This window comes from Syngnathus typhle, linkage group LG1 (genome assembly GCF_033458585.1).
Source record: "Syngnathus typhle isolate RoL2023-S1 ecotype Sweden linkage group LG1, RoL_Styp_1.0, whole genome shotgun sequence".
Lineage (NCBI taxonomy): Eukaryota > Metazoa > Chordata > Actinopteri > Syngnathiformes > Syngnathidae > Syngnathus > Syngnathus typhle.
Genome location: NC_083738.1, coordinates 17,592,923 through 17,606,698, shown reverse-complemented (window position 1 = coordinate 17,606,698; position 13,776 = coordinate 17,592,923). Strand labels below are relative to the sequence as shown.

The window sequence follows — 13,776 nt, the reverse complement described above, 5'->3', positions numbered from 1 at the left end:
GCTTTAACTATTTGATGATAAGGACCTGCATGATACTTAATTAAGATGTCTTGTTCAGACTTGCTTCCCATTCGAAGGCGCATACTTGACGATTCACATTTAGTTCCGACCAGGCCAATACTTGATGTCGCGGTCCCGCCTTGTGGACGCAGCGCTGAGGCACCAAGATGCAAGATGCGCACCAGACGTTCACAGTTTGGGAGGAGCTTGCCATATTCCGGCTTGTTTCTTACCACTGTCGGATGCAGACGCGCTTTGGAGAGGCGATATAAAGCGAAAGGTGAGTCTACGCTCTTCGTGTGCTTTTAAACTTTTGAATGACGGCCGGTGGCACGAATCAATCCGGTAAAAGCGGCATTAGAAACTCTTTTGCATTGCTTGGTCAGCGTAACATTAAATCAATTGTTTGTGGAAGGTGTAAATAATAATAATATTTTATTAAAAAAAAAAAAGTCCAGATGAGATTTCTATCGCGTTTTATTTGTGAATTAATTTGCACCTGTCGAACATGCGTAAAAGGACGTATTTGAGAACGTATTTGGATGGAGAGAAATTACGCATAGAATCTGATTTGGGGGCATTTTAATAACATGAAATAACCGATAGCTGTATGCAGGGGCTTCGCTCCAGCAGGTGCCTTGGACAGATCAGCACATTGTTTGGACATCAAGGTTGATGAGAGCAGATCAGAAAAGGATGTGTTAACACGCTGTCGCTGTTTGGAAAAGTGTTCGTGTCGCCTGCACCTTGCCCGTTTTGATACAAACATAATAGAGGACACACACAAGTTATTGGCTGCTACATTTCCTCTTATGATTACATCATGAGTTTTCATATGAACAAGTAGATGTAGCGCACATGTGATAACCCAAATGGAAATTGCGATACAGTTTACCTTGCGTAATACAGCCTTATCAAAATGTCAACCAAGCTGCATGTTTCTCTGAAACAAACCAGAAAATATAAAGTGCTCCATAAAAGTAAACCAATCAGTAACATAGTTTTTTGTGCTGTTCATTTTTATAATGATAAATGCTATTTCAAGGCCCAAAATCTTTATTTTTTATTTTTTTATTGCTGATCTAATGTTGCATTAGAACGACTGACATCGTCATTGTTTCCTGTAGCCTATAAACGGGCGAGGCTGGTGTCAAAACATTAACAAGGCAGGCAGTGGTATAAAAAAATAACAAAGGTAACACTATACAGTGGCAGGTTTGTGCATACAAAACATCTCATTTTCACCTGATTATGTCGCGCTAAAGAGTACATTTCATTTTGAGTGAAGGCAGGTGAAATCAAATGCAATTGCAGCAAGAGGCATGAGCGGCGTTAACTGTAAATCATGCTGTTTTTTCAAACGAGAAAGAAAACTATATACATACAGTATATGTTGGATTTAAGTGGTTATGCAATAGGGTTAGGGGGTGGGGGAGTCAGAAAATATCCACTTTATTTACTTCATCATATCTGGATTGGAATGCTTGAGATTGTTTCATTTGAGAGCATTTTGCGTTGCAATGGGATTCACTTGGAAACAAACAGCATGAGAGATGTTTAGGTGACCCACATTCAAATCAAGGAGGATTAGGATCACTTTCAGTTTGCGGAGTTTGAATCTGGAAAGCCACTGAGGGATTAGGACTAAAAATTGTCATTGTTTGTTCAGGATAAACACCCTGATGATTTGGATTGTGTCCTGAACATGACGTCTTGAGTCATGCTGCAAGATTTCAGTGCAGTTAAAATGACAGTAATTGGGATGGAGGAACAAATATCCTTGCAGTGACTTCCCTTGTTGTCTTCTGTCCCTACCAGAAGCAAGGCGGGCCTGATTCCCTCTCAGGTGTTTGCATAACCTGAAGAAGAAATGAGCCCCCCAGGTACATCCAACAGCACAGGAGAATGGGAGCCTGATGAAACGGACACGTGGATTCTTTCCAACGGAAGCATGGATTTAAACCATCATGGTTTCCACACAGACATAACCAAACACATCTGGGTGCAGATCACCCTCATCACAGCTTATTCCCTCATCATCCTGTTGGGGCTTCTCGGGAACGCGCTGGTCATCTACATGATCATCCGCTACAGGAATATGCGAACAGTCACCAACTTCTTCATTGCCAACTTGGCCCTTGCAGACTTGCTGGTGGACACTCTGTGCCTTCCCTTCACGCTGGTGTACACCCTGCTGGATGAGTGGAAGTTCGGTGCCGTGCTGTGCCACATGGTGCCCTTCGCCCAGGCCTTGAGCGTGCACGTGTCCATCCTGACCCTGACCGTCATCGCCTTGGAGCGTTACCGCTGCATCGTCTTCTACCTGGGCCAACGCCTCACGTGGCACTCCAGCTTCCTCATCATGTCTTTCACTTGGACTATCTCGGCGGTCCTGGCGGCACCCTTGGCCATCTTCAGAGAGTACCGCTACGAAGAGATCCCCTCCATTAATTTGCACTTTGCCGTATGCTCCGAGAAGTGGCCTCACGGGACCAGCAGGGACGGCGTCATCTATAGCCTCTCCATGCTGCTCCTACAGTACATTATCCCTCTAGCAATCATCAGCTATGCTTATATTTGCATCTGGGTCAAGCTGAAGAATCACATCAGCCCGTGTACTCGCAATGATGCCATTGCGCGCCGCAAAAAGACTACCAAGATGTTAGCTCTGGTGGTGGTGGTGTTTGCCATCTGCTGGCTGCCCTTCCATGTCTTTCAGCTGGCCAGCGATCTGGACCTGGTTCTCATGTTCAAGGAGTATAAACTAATATACACCGTGTTCCATATTGTGGCTATGTGTTCCACCTTTGCTAACCCGCTCCTCTACGGCTGGATGAATAAAAACTACCGGAATGGGTTCTTAATGGTCTTCCGCTGTGAGGATAAGCCGGATTCTTTCCACGCCGAGGGCTCCTTCAGGACTCGCTCTATGAGGCGGCTGACGCTCAACGGCCGTAACGGCGGACACCCGCCGACTGCTGTGTGAGATGCCGGAAGACATTTCCACATGTTGCAATTTTGCGGCACTCGCGGTACAAAGTAGGCATGGGCATTTCACCGACTTTACTTGATATTTTTTCAATAGGAGTGGAGGATCAATCTTTCTCTGTGAATGTTCTGAACTCCTCTTTCCATGTCATCATTGTATCATGCCGCCTGCAGGGGCGTATTTGGGGTTCTGAGAGCCCGCCACATCAGTGCACTGCAAATAAATGTGAATATTAAAGTTGATCATAACTAGAGTATAAATCTGACAAAATTCACCAATTTCCTAGAGTGGACGTAATGCAAAATGCTCACATCTTTGTGGTAAAACCCGTTGCTTGTGTTCCTCTCCACTTCATCTCTCCTCTATCCTTACAGCAGCGCTGCCGCTACTGACAAGAGCGTCTAGTTCTCACGCTTGTCAGTTGTGCACATTTCGGTAGTCCTGATAAAAACTGTTTTCCTTTGACTTCTTCTACCCTCCATTTGGATAATAATGCCATTTCATTTTGCCTCACTGCAGGCAAACTAGTTTGTTGTCCTGAATCAAGTCAGCAAATGTGTATGATAATAGTCCATTGCATGAGGGGGTGGGGTATTTGACGCAATGATAAATGAACCAATTCCATTTATTTATAAGCATGTGAATCAAGACTAAATTGTGACTGCTTTAAATCGCAAAAAACATTCTGAGATGATGGGGGGGGAGGAATCTTTGGATCCATAATGGTAAATCCAGCCGTGGCTCACATTTTTCATAAGACTACAAACTAATTGCTATTGAATCAACAGTGCCTTTACTTTTTTCCTAGCGCATCAGTTTTTGAGATAGTTTAATTTTTTGGTTTTTAAGCTTAACTTGTAAAAGCCCGCACAATACCAATTTTACCACGTATAGCTGAATCTAACACTTAGTTTGAATGTCACTGTATAAACATTTTGTTATTTATTGCTGTTATTATATTATGAAAACCTGATGTGCTACAAAAAAAACATCAGCCTAAAAAATAATCTTGACATTCTTACGCCTATTGCTGATTAAAAAGAAGAACATTAGAAGAGACCAGTATAAACGATTGCAAAACAATAGTCAGAATTCCTTACAATCAATTAATTGATGACTCGGTCGTTATGCCCATCCCTGGTACAAAGTCAGCCCTTTGACCTCAACGATCCAGCCGTGAATTTGTGTCTTGCTTTGTGTAAAGCAATTATTCCATTTGTGAATGTTCATAGTGAACCCAATGTATTCAAATGATGCTCATTTGTGTGTTCACTATTTGTGTAACCTGTACGTGTTTGTCATTAATGCAAATGACTTGTTGGTAAATAATGTCCACTTAATTATGAAGTCAACTGCGTTTGTTAAATAATGTGTTCCTTCTTCCTGTCTCGGAAGAAGCCGTGTTCTTGTGATTACAAGGCTAATTTTATTTTTCTAAAGACATTTTATTTTTATTTGCAGAATTTATTGCGGTGGCGTTTAGCGTGAACTGAGCGCCATTTGAAAACGTCCACTAACAGTTGTTGCTGCATCTCTGCTTTTGGAAATTAATTAGGTTGACCTGAAGGCACTCCAGCTCAGATGCATCAGCGTGGTTCCTTTTAAAGTGAAAAACGGGATCATGTGAACGAAGTGCAACGAGGTGTCGAAGAGAATGTACCAGAGGGCTCTTAAAAGGGGTTTCGATTAAGAACCTCTATTCTTTTTTAACTGTTAGCTGCTAAACTGCATGTGCTTTGCTGGTTGTGTTTTCTCAACAACACACCTTCCAACTAAAAGCCAAACTGGCACTTTGAAAATGTGACACCTTGTCAAACAGAAAGCTCTGCTGTGTCAAGGAAGTGTGTCGGTAAATAGAATGATGACAACACCTTGTGGACTTGGGCCTATGACCTCCATTCAAACAGGCAGTCAGAAAAGACGACTGTTTGCTGAGTTTGACAACTCCACCAATAAACTGCTTTTTGAACAATGCAAATAAAACAAACACAACAATTGTGGCTTAAAGTAAGTGTGTTTATATTTTCTTGCAAATAAAATGCCTCTCGCCTTAGTGGGGATGGCTATCCACCCACAGGATTTTTACTGTTATATCACATTTGTGTCACACAGTTCACTCTAAACAATCCTTGTTGTTATTTAAGAACCAGAGAGCTATTTTATTAGCTTAGTAGGCATAAACACACAAAAATTCTGATTACCATACTATCCGTCCATCCATTTCCTGTTACGCACATTTTATTTAGGCTAGGCAGGTCAGCTTTATATATTTGATACGAGGCACGCCCCCCTCCCACACACACACACAAGCAAAGCCACAGCACTTAAAAACATTTACAAACACAACAGTTAATGAGATTCAGAGGGAAAATGGTGTAGTCTTAAGGGTGACAACGATCCACAATAATATACGGTAGGTGTGTCAGCATTTTCTTTGATATTCTAAAAAATATTTATAAATTATTTTTATTATTATAACGTGGAGTTGTTTTTGAGTTGAGTTGTCCGATTCAAAACAATATGATGTTTCACCTTCACAACTTAATATACAGCTATTAAGGTGCAGAAGGGAAAGAAAAGCTGCAACTTTGGGAGAATGCGGGCTCCTCCAGATTTGACAGGGAAGGCTCTCATTTCCGGGTGCGCTCAACCATAGTGCGTGCGTTTCATATGATAGAACATAGTGCAGGCTTAAGTGGACGGGAGGATCTTATGAAGGTAAATCAGCAGCTGTGAGACTTTAGGCAAATGTGAGAATGTGCTCCCTATGGATGGATGAAATGCCAGTAATGTAACCCTTAAATTGGCAAAACTTTAGCCCTTTAAAAAGGCAAAGTCATGCCTACAGCATGTGTCAAAGAAAAAAGTAAATATGTTAAATGTGTTAACAGTTTATTCGATTTTTCTATTTCATAAAATATATAATTATTGTATCATTGATTTAGTTAGTGCAGTCATATAAATAGTTATTTTAATCAATTGTTCAGTGTATAATTATTTTTGGGTGATACATTTCAATTAACCAATTCCAGGGAATAAACAACTCTTGATAATGTGACTGGTCATGGGCTAAAGTATTTTTTTTTTCTTTTTTTAAAAATAAAAATTCACAGAGGACTTGCAATTTAAGTCATGCAAATGAGATACAGTCGCAACATTTTACCAGAAAAAAAAACACTAATCAACTAAATCCAAATAAATGAACATAAAATAAAACATACTCTAAATTTGCCCATTGTTAAGTTGCAACGCCTAACTTCCTGTTAGTAAATGACCAAGTAGATGAACGTAAAGTTGTTGGCTCACTATAAAATAGTGCAGTCCTTTGCTACCCTCAAGTGGTCTAATGAAGATATCGCAGGTTCACGTTGACCAGAAATGACGTCACGGTGTGACCTTCCACTTCGTCCGTGTGGCTTTTTAGCGTTGGTCACACGGATAACTACAACCTAATGGGAGTTAGAAGAAACAAAAATGAAAATACTTGTCTTATGAATATCTTTTCCATACAGGTGATTACTTATACTTCTGTGATTATACGCTTGGTATGAGACCGCACGTCGTTCTCGAACAGTTCATTCATAATTTTCTCTATGCTAGGCTAGCGTGTGCTAACAACGCTAGCGTGCCTACGTGACACATGACAGCTACGATGTTCTAGAGAGAGAGAGAGAGAGAGAGAGAGAGCTAATTTAGCTTATTCTTATTATTTTCGATGACATTCCTGTAGGTGTTTTAATGCTGATCTTAAATGCTGTCATAATGTTTTGGGGGCGAGGTGTCGTATAGCCATTTAATTATTCTCAAATGAGCCGTAATTTCTTTTAGATGCTGGAACAGTTTTTAATTTCTTTCAATTCATTTCACGTTCTCTCTCCGCAGGTTGTTTCCATACCTAATAGGGGGAACAATGGTCAAGTATTTCTGCTGCGCAGGCTTGCTGAAAAGCTCCTGGGACCAAGTTTGCGTTGCTTTCTGGCAACGGTATCCAAACCCCTATAGGTGAGGTCAAAGTCTTGACATAGCAGAAAGCTGTATTTTTTATTTTATTTTTGTCTTGAAATATTTCCAGTTATTACTCTAAAAGATGTATTTGTGAAGCTTATAGTGTGCTCAAGAAAAGTTTTTGCTCTTGTTTTTGTTTCACTTTTAACAATGTATTAGTCATGAATTATCAAGTATCATCAATTTTGCTCATTTAAAATGAGAATTTAATTAAAATTAAAAACGCCTAACACTTTATTTTTATTAAAAAATAAAATGTCATTTATTTATTCCTGGTTATCTTGAATATTTAATGCAAATAGTCTTATCGGTGTGGTTTTTGTTTGCCTTTCAGTACCCACGTTCTGACTGAAGATATCATTTTCCGAGAGGTGACTCCAAGCAACTGCCTCATTTCCAGACGTCTTCTGACCAAAACAAGCCGCTCTCCACGCTGGATGGAGCGCTATCTTCCAAGACACATGGCCAGCTGCGCGTATATCGTGGAGGATTCAATTGTGGATCCTCAGAAAAGAACAATGACCACGCTGACCTGGAACATCAGCCACGCTCGTCTCATGGTATGACAACCAAAGAATTGGCACACTATCAATTAAGGTCACGGTTGGCTATACAGTACTATATTTATGGATTTAATCGGCCAGCGGATTCATCCTCTCATATCAGTTCTTTTCAAAATGAAAAAAAATTGCTTAAAAAAAAAAAAAAAGCAACTGATTATTGTTTTTGTTGCTTTTGTTTCATGTGGACACATGACAAAATAGAGTACAACTTTGACATTTGGAAATTCACCTCCCTAATAAAAAGTTAATTTTTTTTGCAGATGTTTCTCTTTGGTAAAGTTAAATCTTATAACTCGTCTTTGTTCATGTAAATACAAAGGGACCCAAAAAGCTTTTTTCAATTCATTACATTTTTCTAATTAATTGGCCTATTAATTTGTTATCAGAATCTTACTCTGCCACATAACAAAATCATCCTAAAAAATCCTTATCAGCCAGGCACTATTTGTTTGTGAAGTTACCGGAAGCCTCTTGGTGCAGCCTCTGACCAGTTTTCTTCATCCGCCTTGTTTTCATCCAACTGGAAACGACCTCACTTTGCCTATGCTCTTTTCTCTTTGTCCGCAGTCTGTGAAAGAGCGATGTGAATATCGAATAAACCCTGAGAATGGCAGCTGGACGGAGATAAATAGGGAGGCTTGGATCTCTTCCAATGTGTATGGGCTCTCGAGAGCTGTTCAGGTAAGTAAAGCAAACCGTACCAACCAACACAGAGAACAAGTTGTATCGCTCAGAATTTTGTATTGCAGAATATTTGGCACTGATATACATAGTATGCCAAGATTTGAATGGCTAAAATGAAGCTGTCCGCTCTCTTAAATATTTGCTTGTCTCTATGCAGGAATTTGGCCTTGCCAGGTTTAAGAAGAGTGTTACTAAGACCATGAAGGGTTTTGAATACGTGCTGTCCAGAATGCAAGGTAGGAAGCACATTTATTGGGCTGGTCTTACTTTTGGTACTATATTGTTAGTCATTGAGTAAAGATGGAAAAAAAAAGCAGTAAAGTTGTTGTACTGCTGAAGTCAAAATGTATTCTCAGAAGTACTTTTGATTGCCGACTTGTCAGTCTTCTTTTTATCTAGCAGTGCATGGAAAACATTCGCACAAAGCACGAGTTGTGTAACGGTGTTCTAAAATGGGGCAGTTTGATAAGAGGGGATCAAAATAGTCTCTGCTGAATACAAGTTGACAACCTTTTTACTGGTGTGTTTCAGTAAAATGAAGTTGATTTATTTCAGTAGTTCAATTCCTAAAGTGAAACTCATTGAACAGATTCATGAAACATAAACGGTAATACTCTTTAGAAGGCTCAACATAAAAATAAGATAGTGATTAACGTACTAATCGAGAAGCCCCCAATCACACCTGATTCCCACTGTGTACCAAAACTGCCTGAAACTGATGACACGGTTTATTCTCATCTGAATTCTTTGTTGTGCAGGTGAAACACCATCAAAGAGTTTGGCAGAAGCGGCGACAGAGCGTGCAAGAGAAACGGCACTAGCAGCTAAGGAGAAAGCCAAAGACTTGGCCTCACAGGCGCATAAGAAACAATACGTGTGATGATTCCTTCACCTCGGATTCCGGGGACACTTTTGTCTTTAAACCCTCCTCAGTGCATTGATGCATTCTGTGGAATTGATAAGATGCCTCTGTGAGGAAGCAACCCACCGACGTGGCAGGTGAACCACGTAAAAGCCTGAGCGTAACCTCCTCCAGCCCACCCGTACCTGCATCAGTCATCCTGATCATGTTCCTCTCCACATCAGGTCGCACACACAAGTGCTTAAAACTGTTCCCGTCACCTTCATGCAACCTCCACATTCATCGTGTTTGCGTTTACTCTTGCTTTGTAATATACAGCTTGCTTTGGTCAACATTTCACAATTAAATGTATGATGCAGCTTTATCAAGTCCGATTTTTACCTCGTTTAATTTTTTTAAATGATTACATTAGCTAACAGATTCCACCTGCAAAAATCGATTATAATAAAGTCTTAGTAATACAGCAATCAAAGTATTAAGCATTGAAAGTGAGATTGTGAAAAGAAAATGAAGACAATGTGCTCAGAAAAAAAAAAAGATGGTCTTGTAACGATAAATGAGCACCATATTTTTTCCTGTGTTCTTTTGTGTTGAGAAAATAAAGCCACACTCTTTAAATATAGAAAATATTTATTCATAAAAAGCTTACAAAAATTGCTACATAATATTACTGGGCAGAGAAAGTCTGAATACATAAAACAGCATTAAAAAGGTAATAAGGCATTTTGCATATACGTAAAGGTGAGGGCAAAATGTGCCTTCGGTTATTAAATATAGAGCAATATACTCGTACAGCAAAAACCATTACCAATAGAATTTGTTAATAGTGATCAAGAACCATGGCTGTGCAAGAATGGATGCTTTCCATCCACCAGGCATCAAAACTCTCACACTTCATAACAGACTAGATTGTGCAAATACACCAAATGAATCTCAGGCACAGTCACATAATTGTGCAATAATGGCCACCAAATTAGTCCTGTTACCTGTGTTTTCACTTCTGATATACTCACAACTCAAAAGGAGACGAAACAAGTGCAATGCAAGGTTGTTCATGTGCAATAAAAGAAAACAAGAAATGACACCGTGTATATTAAACCATAGCAGAGGTTGATGTTTAAGTGCAGGCCACATGTGGCCTTACTGAAATATACTGTAATGCTTAAGAGAAACTTAACAAATAACTAGAGTAAATTTAGTTTAACATTGAAGTCAGTGTAGGCATATTGAAGTCAAGCAAAGTCTTACTTTGGGGGGGGATTTTTTTTTCTTCTTCTTACAAATCCCTTAAAGAATTGTGTCTTCATGGCTTTGAATTTGCTTGGTACAGCCATCCGAGCCCAGTGATGTGAACTGCTCTTCAGTGCAAATAGACACAGCTCAGTCATAACCAAAATCATGATTATGCTTGTGGTGTAACATTCAAACAATGTTGTAAAACTGCCTTTGGAGGAAAAAAAAAAAAAGGGGGTTGTTTGTTTGTGCAGTATCGTTGTCCTCACCCTGCTCATATTTGGAATGTTCTTTCTTCCTCCCCTCCGCCATGATGATGAGAATGATAATAGCTGCTGTCATAGCCAGGCTTTGTCCATTGTAGAGTAACAGTGATCAGCGGTGCTGCATGCAATGTGCGGCTCTTCAGAGTTCATGCAGTCAAAAACGATGCTTTCCACGTCCACCTCGACGTCCTCTGAAAGCAACAAACAATGGACATTTGAAGTTTAACCATAGCTACTGGTCAGATAGACATATGCTGCAAGGGAGTTTTCCTCAGTACGATAAAACAGCAGAGGCAGAAATTTACACTTTGACAACCATTGTCGAGGCCACGGGCAAGGGAAAATATACGCACGCTAAATCTTAATGGTTATTGCCGCAAGATAAAACTAACCTCTGTCCGAGTCCGACCTCTCTGACGACATGGTGGAGCCTTGGCTGTCGTTCCTCATCCGTTCGGCCCCTCGCTGCAGCTGCTCCAGACGCACCTGCAGTTCCCTCTGCTCCCACCGCAAACGGCCCTTCAGCTGCACGGCGCGCTCATCCTGCTCCTGCAGCTTCTGTGATAAAATACGCACAAGGGCAGTGGAGCTGTCAGCTGAAGTTCAGGGACAACTGTAAAGGAACTAGGTCATCCGTCTCTGACAACTGACATTTCAGGCCTATTCTGCCTTTATAAAAATGACATTAAACATGATCAGAGGTATTCCTTTAATGTATGTTGGACTTTGCAGAGGTGGAAGAATTCAATGTGTCACACAGAGTGCCTTTCAATATTTCTTTTTAACTCTCACACTGTTAAAAAGAAAACCAACGTATTACAAACATCTGCCAGGAGGCATTACAGAAATTTTATCATTAGATGAGAACTTATCGTTTCTATTTTGCTACCTTGATGTGCAGTTGGGCCCGCCTGAGCAGGTTTAGTGTGGTGTTCCTCATTGAATCCGACGATAGAGGAACTTGCTTCTTGAGCTGCTCCAGGCACTGCCTCAGCTGTGCTCGTCTGCAAAGCACAGCGACAATTTGAGTGACTGCAACTCATTCAAATGTGGATCATCATTCTCCCAAAACACAACCGTATTAGTCACCTGATTTTCTCCAGCTCGTTGTGCACAGACCTGCATTTACAGCACGAGAAAGGCGTGTTAATGAAAACAAATTATTTTAATAACTGCCACACTAAAAAGCACCACACCCTATTGTCAGCTATGTGTTGTGGAATGCATTCACCTATTGCCACCAGCAGACATCTTCTTGCTCTTTTGTTTGCCTCTCTTATCAGGCAGAGTCGGACTGGGAGGCAGAAGTGAAGCGTAGCCATGTTCCGCTTCTGGAAAACACATTACAAATATGTCAAATTCACTCCATCCTTATGCAGCCCGAAGCCTAATCTGCTGACAGGCTTAGTTTACACATAGCCTCTCAGTATGATACCACCGCTGAACAATCTGCTAAAATTGCATAATGCAATGCACAATCTAATTTTGCACGAGTTGTACCGTTAGCGTGTGGGGTTACGACCACGTTGATTTATTTCACTTTCAAACTTGATTGAAAACAAACAATCGCTCACATTGAGACAATAATAGCTTCTACATTTTAGACATTCAATTTAGAAAGGACTGAGAGTCAACCAAATATGCAAACCCAGCCAAGAGCAGCAAGTAGCAGAGGCAGAACAACCCACCACACTCTAAGGCAGGTAAGCTGTTTGATATTACACTTTAAATTGCTGCATTTGGTTATTCTTACAGACCGTGAAAAATTACATTACTTGTTTTTATTCCACATAAGCAAACAACCCAATTATTGATCCACCCCCCCCCCCCCCACACACACACACATACACAATACTGCCCCCAGGTGTCCACAACAAAAACTGTTGAAAATAAACCAAAATAATCAAGGCCTGCTATTAAATAGAGCAATTAACTAAACAAATAACTATTAAGTGCCATTTTTACTAATTAGAGCGATACAATTGCAGCGTATAAGTTTGATCTTGAGGTAAATGTGCGAAGGACATACAAAAAGGTTGATTTGATGGTCAAAATTTACAGGATTTATGTCAGACACAGGTGGCAACGCGGACCAGTACTTGTATTAAAACGAACGTATACGATCGTCTAAAACGGACAAAAAGACATACCCGTCGAGTCTGTCATCGGCATCAGCTGTATTTGATTTTGGCGCCATCACCCGCCTCAAAATGTCCACTGTTGCAAAGGCTAACATCGGAAATCTCTCACGTATTGCTTTAAAATCTGAAAATTGTAGTGCCGATTAATTAAACAGCGCAAAATATTTACGTGGACTTGCACATCCGTCGTCATAATGGCAGAAAAGCGCTGCACTTCATTTTGAAACTGGAGCAGATTGGCGCCTTTGAGTACAATGATGTGAGCAATATGTAGGTCACTGAGCCAAATGCAGAGCTCGTCCAAAATAGCTGAACATGCATAAGCAATCAATTTGCATGCACAGTTGGCATGTCTCTTCTTTTCGCCATCATATTCTGTTAGTTAGCACAAACTTCTCAATGCGTTTTATTGTTTTGACGATAAGCAACTTCGCCTGACGTTTGTGGTGAATAAATAGACACTGACCTCGCTCTCTCCTCTCCAGGAACTCGGCAGCACGAAGAAGCACCTGGATGTTGCAAATGGACCCGTCCATTCTGTTATTTCTTTATTTTGTTCAAAAGAACGAGCTAAGGGAGTGGGTCGCAGAAAGTGGGTGAAGCAGTTTCAGTCTGACTGACTGCAAGTAAGCTACGTCCTCAATTCAGTCACTGAGCCGCAACACTGGCGTTGCCTTCACGCTTCAGACTAAACTCGGACTTCTGAGCACTCAAACAAAAACAATGTCCGTATTAGTTCAGTATTGTCACAAAGAACTATATGAATGTTACGTATCGGATTTTCTAGACTTCCTTTGGGCACACAAATACCAATTTCTTAAATGTGTTCCTTAAAAAGACGCATTTGTCCTCTTTGGTAAAAATGAAATTGTGTATTTTATCAGCCGATAGTTAACCACAATCAGTTCTATTTTGGGGAACAATATCTTCAAACACACGCCTCGAGATAAGACTCTACAGAAAATCAAATTTTATGATGTGCATTTTATTCATAAAGTCTGCGATTGCACGATTTCTCGATGCCATGAATGCA

The 13,776-nt window shown here is 40.5% G+C and overlaps 3 protein-coding genes across 4 annotated transcripts; 2 read left to right on the top strand and 1 right to left on the bottom strand.

Annotated features, from left to right (window-relative positions):
- The first annotated feature begins 120 nt into the window (after positions 1 to 120).
- On the top strand, positions 121 to 4,983 carry npy7r (neuropeptide Y receptor Y7). The gene is made up of 2 exons (XM_061292838.1): positions 121 to 280; positions 1,819 to 4,983. The coding sequence occupies exon 2, from the start codon at positions 1,871 to 1,873 to the stop codon at positions 2,984 to 2,986; it is 1,116 nt and encodes a 371-aa protein (XP_061148822.1). The 5' UTR covers positions 121 to 280; positions 1,819 to 1,870; the 3' UTR covers positions 2,987 to 4,983.
- Positions 4,984 to 6,368: 1,385 nt separating this feature from the next.
- On the top strand, positions 6,369 to 9,467 carry prelid1a (PRELI domain containing 1a). The gene is made up of 6 exons (XM_061273926.1): positions 6,369 to 6,501; positions 6,872 to 6,991; positions 7,329 to 7,554; positions 8,125 to 8,238; positions 8,399 to 8,477; positions 9,000 to 9,467. Exons 2-6 carry the CDS (start codon positions 6,900 to 6,902, stop codon positions 9,119 to 9,121), a joined length of 633 nt encoding a protein of 210 aa, XP_061129910.1. The 5' UTR covers positions 6,369 to 6,501; positions 6,872 to 6,899; the 3' UTR covers positions 9,122 to 9,467.
- A 248-nt stretch (positions 9,468 to 9,715) lies between these two features.
- On the bottom strand, positions 9,716 to 13,413 carry mxd3 (MAX dimerization protein 3). Of its 2 annotated transcripts, none has more exons than XM_061273939.1 (6): positions 13,210 to 13,413; positions 11,834 to 11,933; positions 11,692 to 11,721; positions 11,492 to 11,606; positions 10,995 to 11,160; positions 9,716 to 10,793 (listed from the first exon to the last, which is right to left on the bottom strand). In XM_061273939.1, exons 1-6 carry the CDS (start codon positions 13,277 to 13,279, stop codon positions 10,675 to 10,677), a joined length of 600 nt encoding a protein of 199 aa, XP_061129923.1. In that variant the 5' UTR covers positions 13,280 to 13,413; the 3' UTR covers positions 9,716 to 10,674. The 2 variants fall into 2 exon arrangements, with proteins under 2 accessions (XP_061129923.1, XP_061129927.1); XM_061273943.1 differs by lacking the exon at positions 13,210 to 13,413 and adding an exon at positions 12,753 to 13,154.
- Between the last annotated feature and the right edge of the window lie 363 nt (positions 13,414 to 13,776).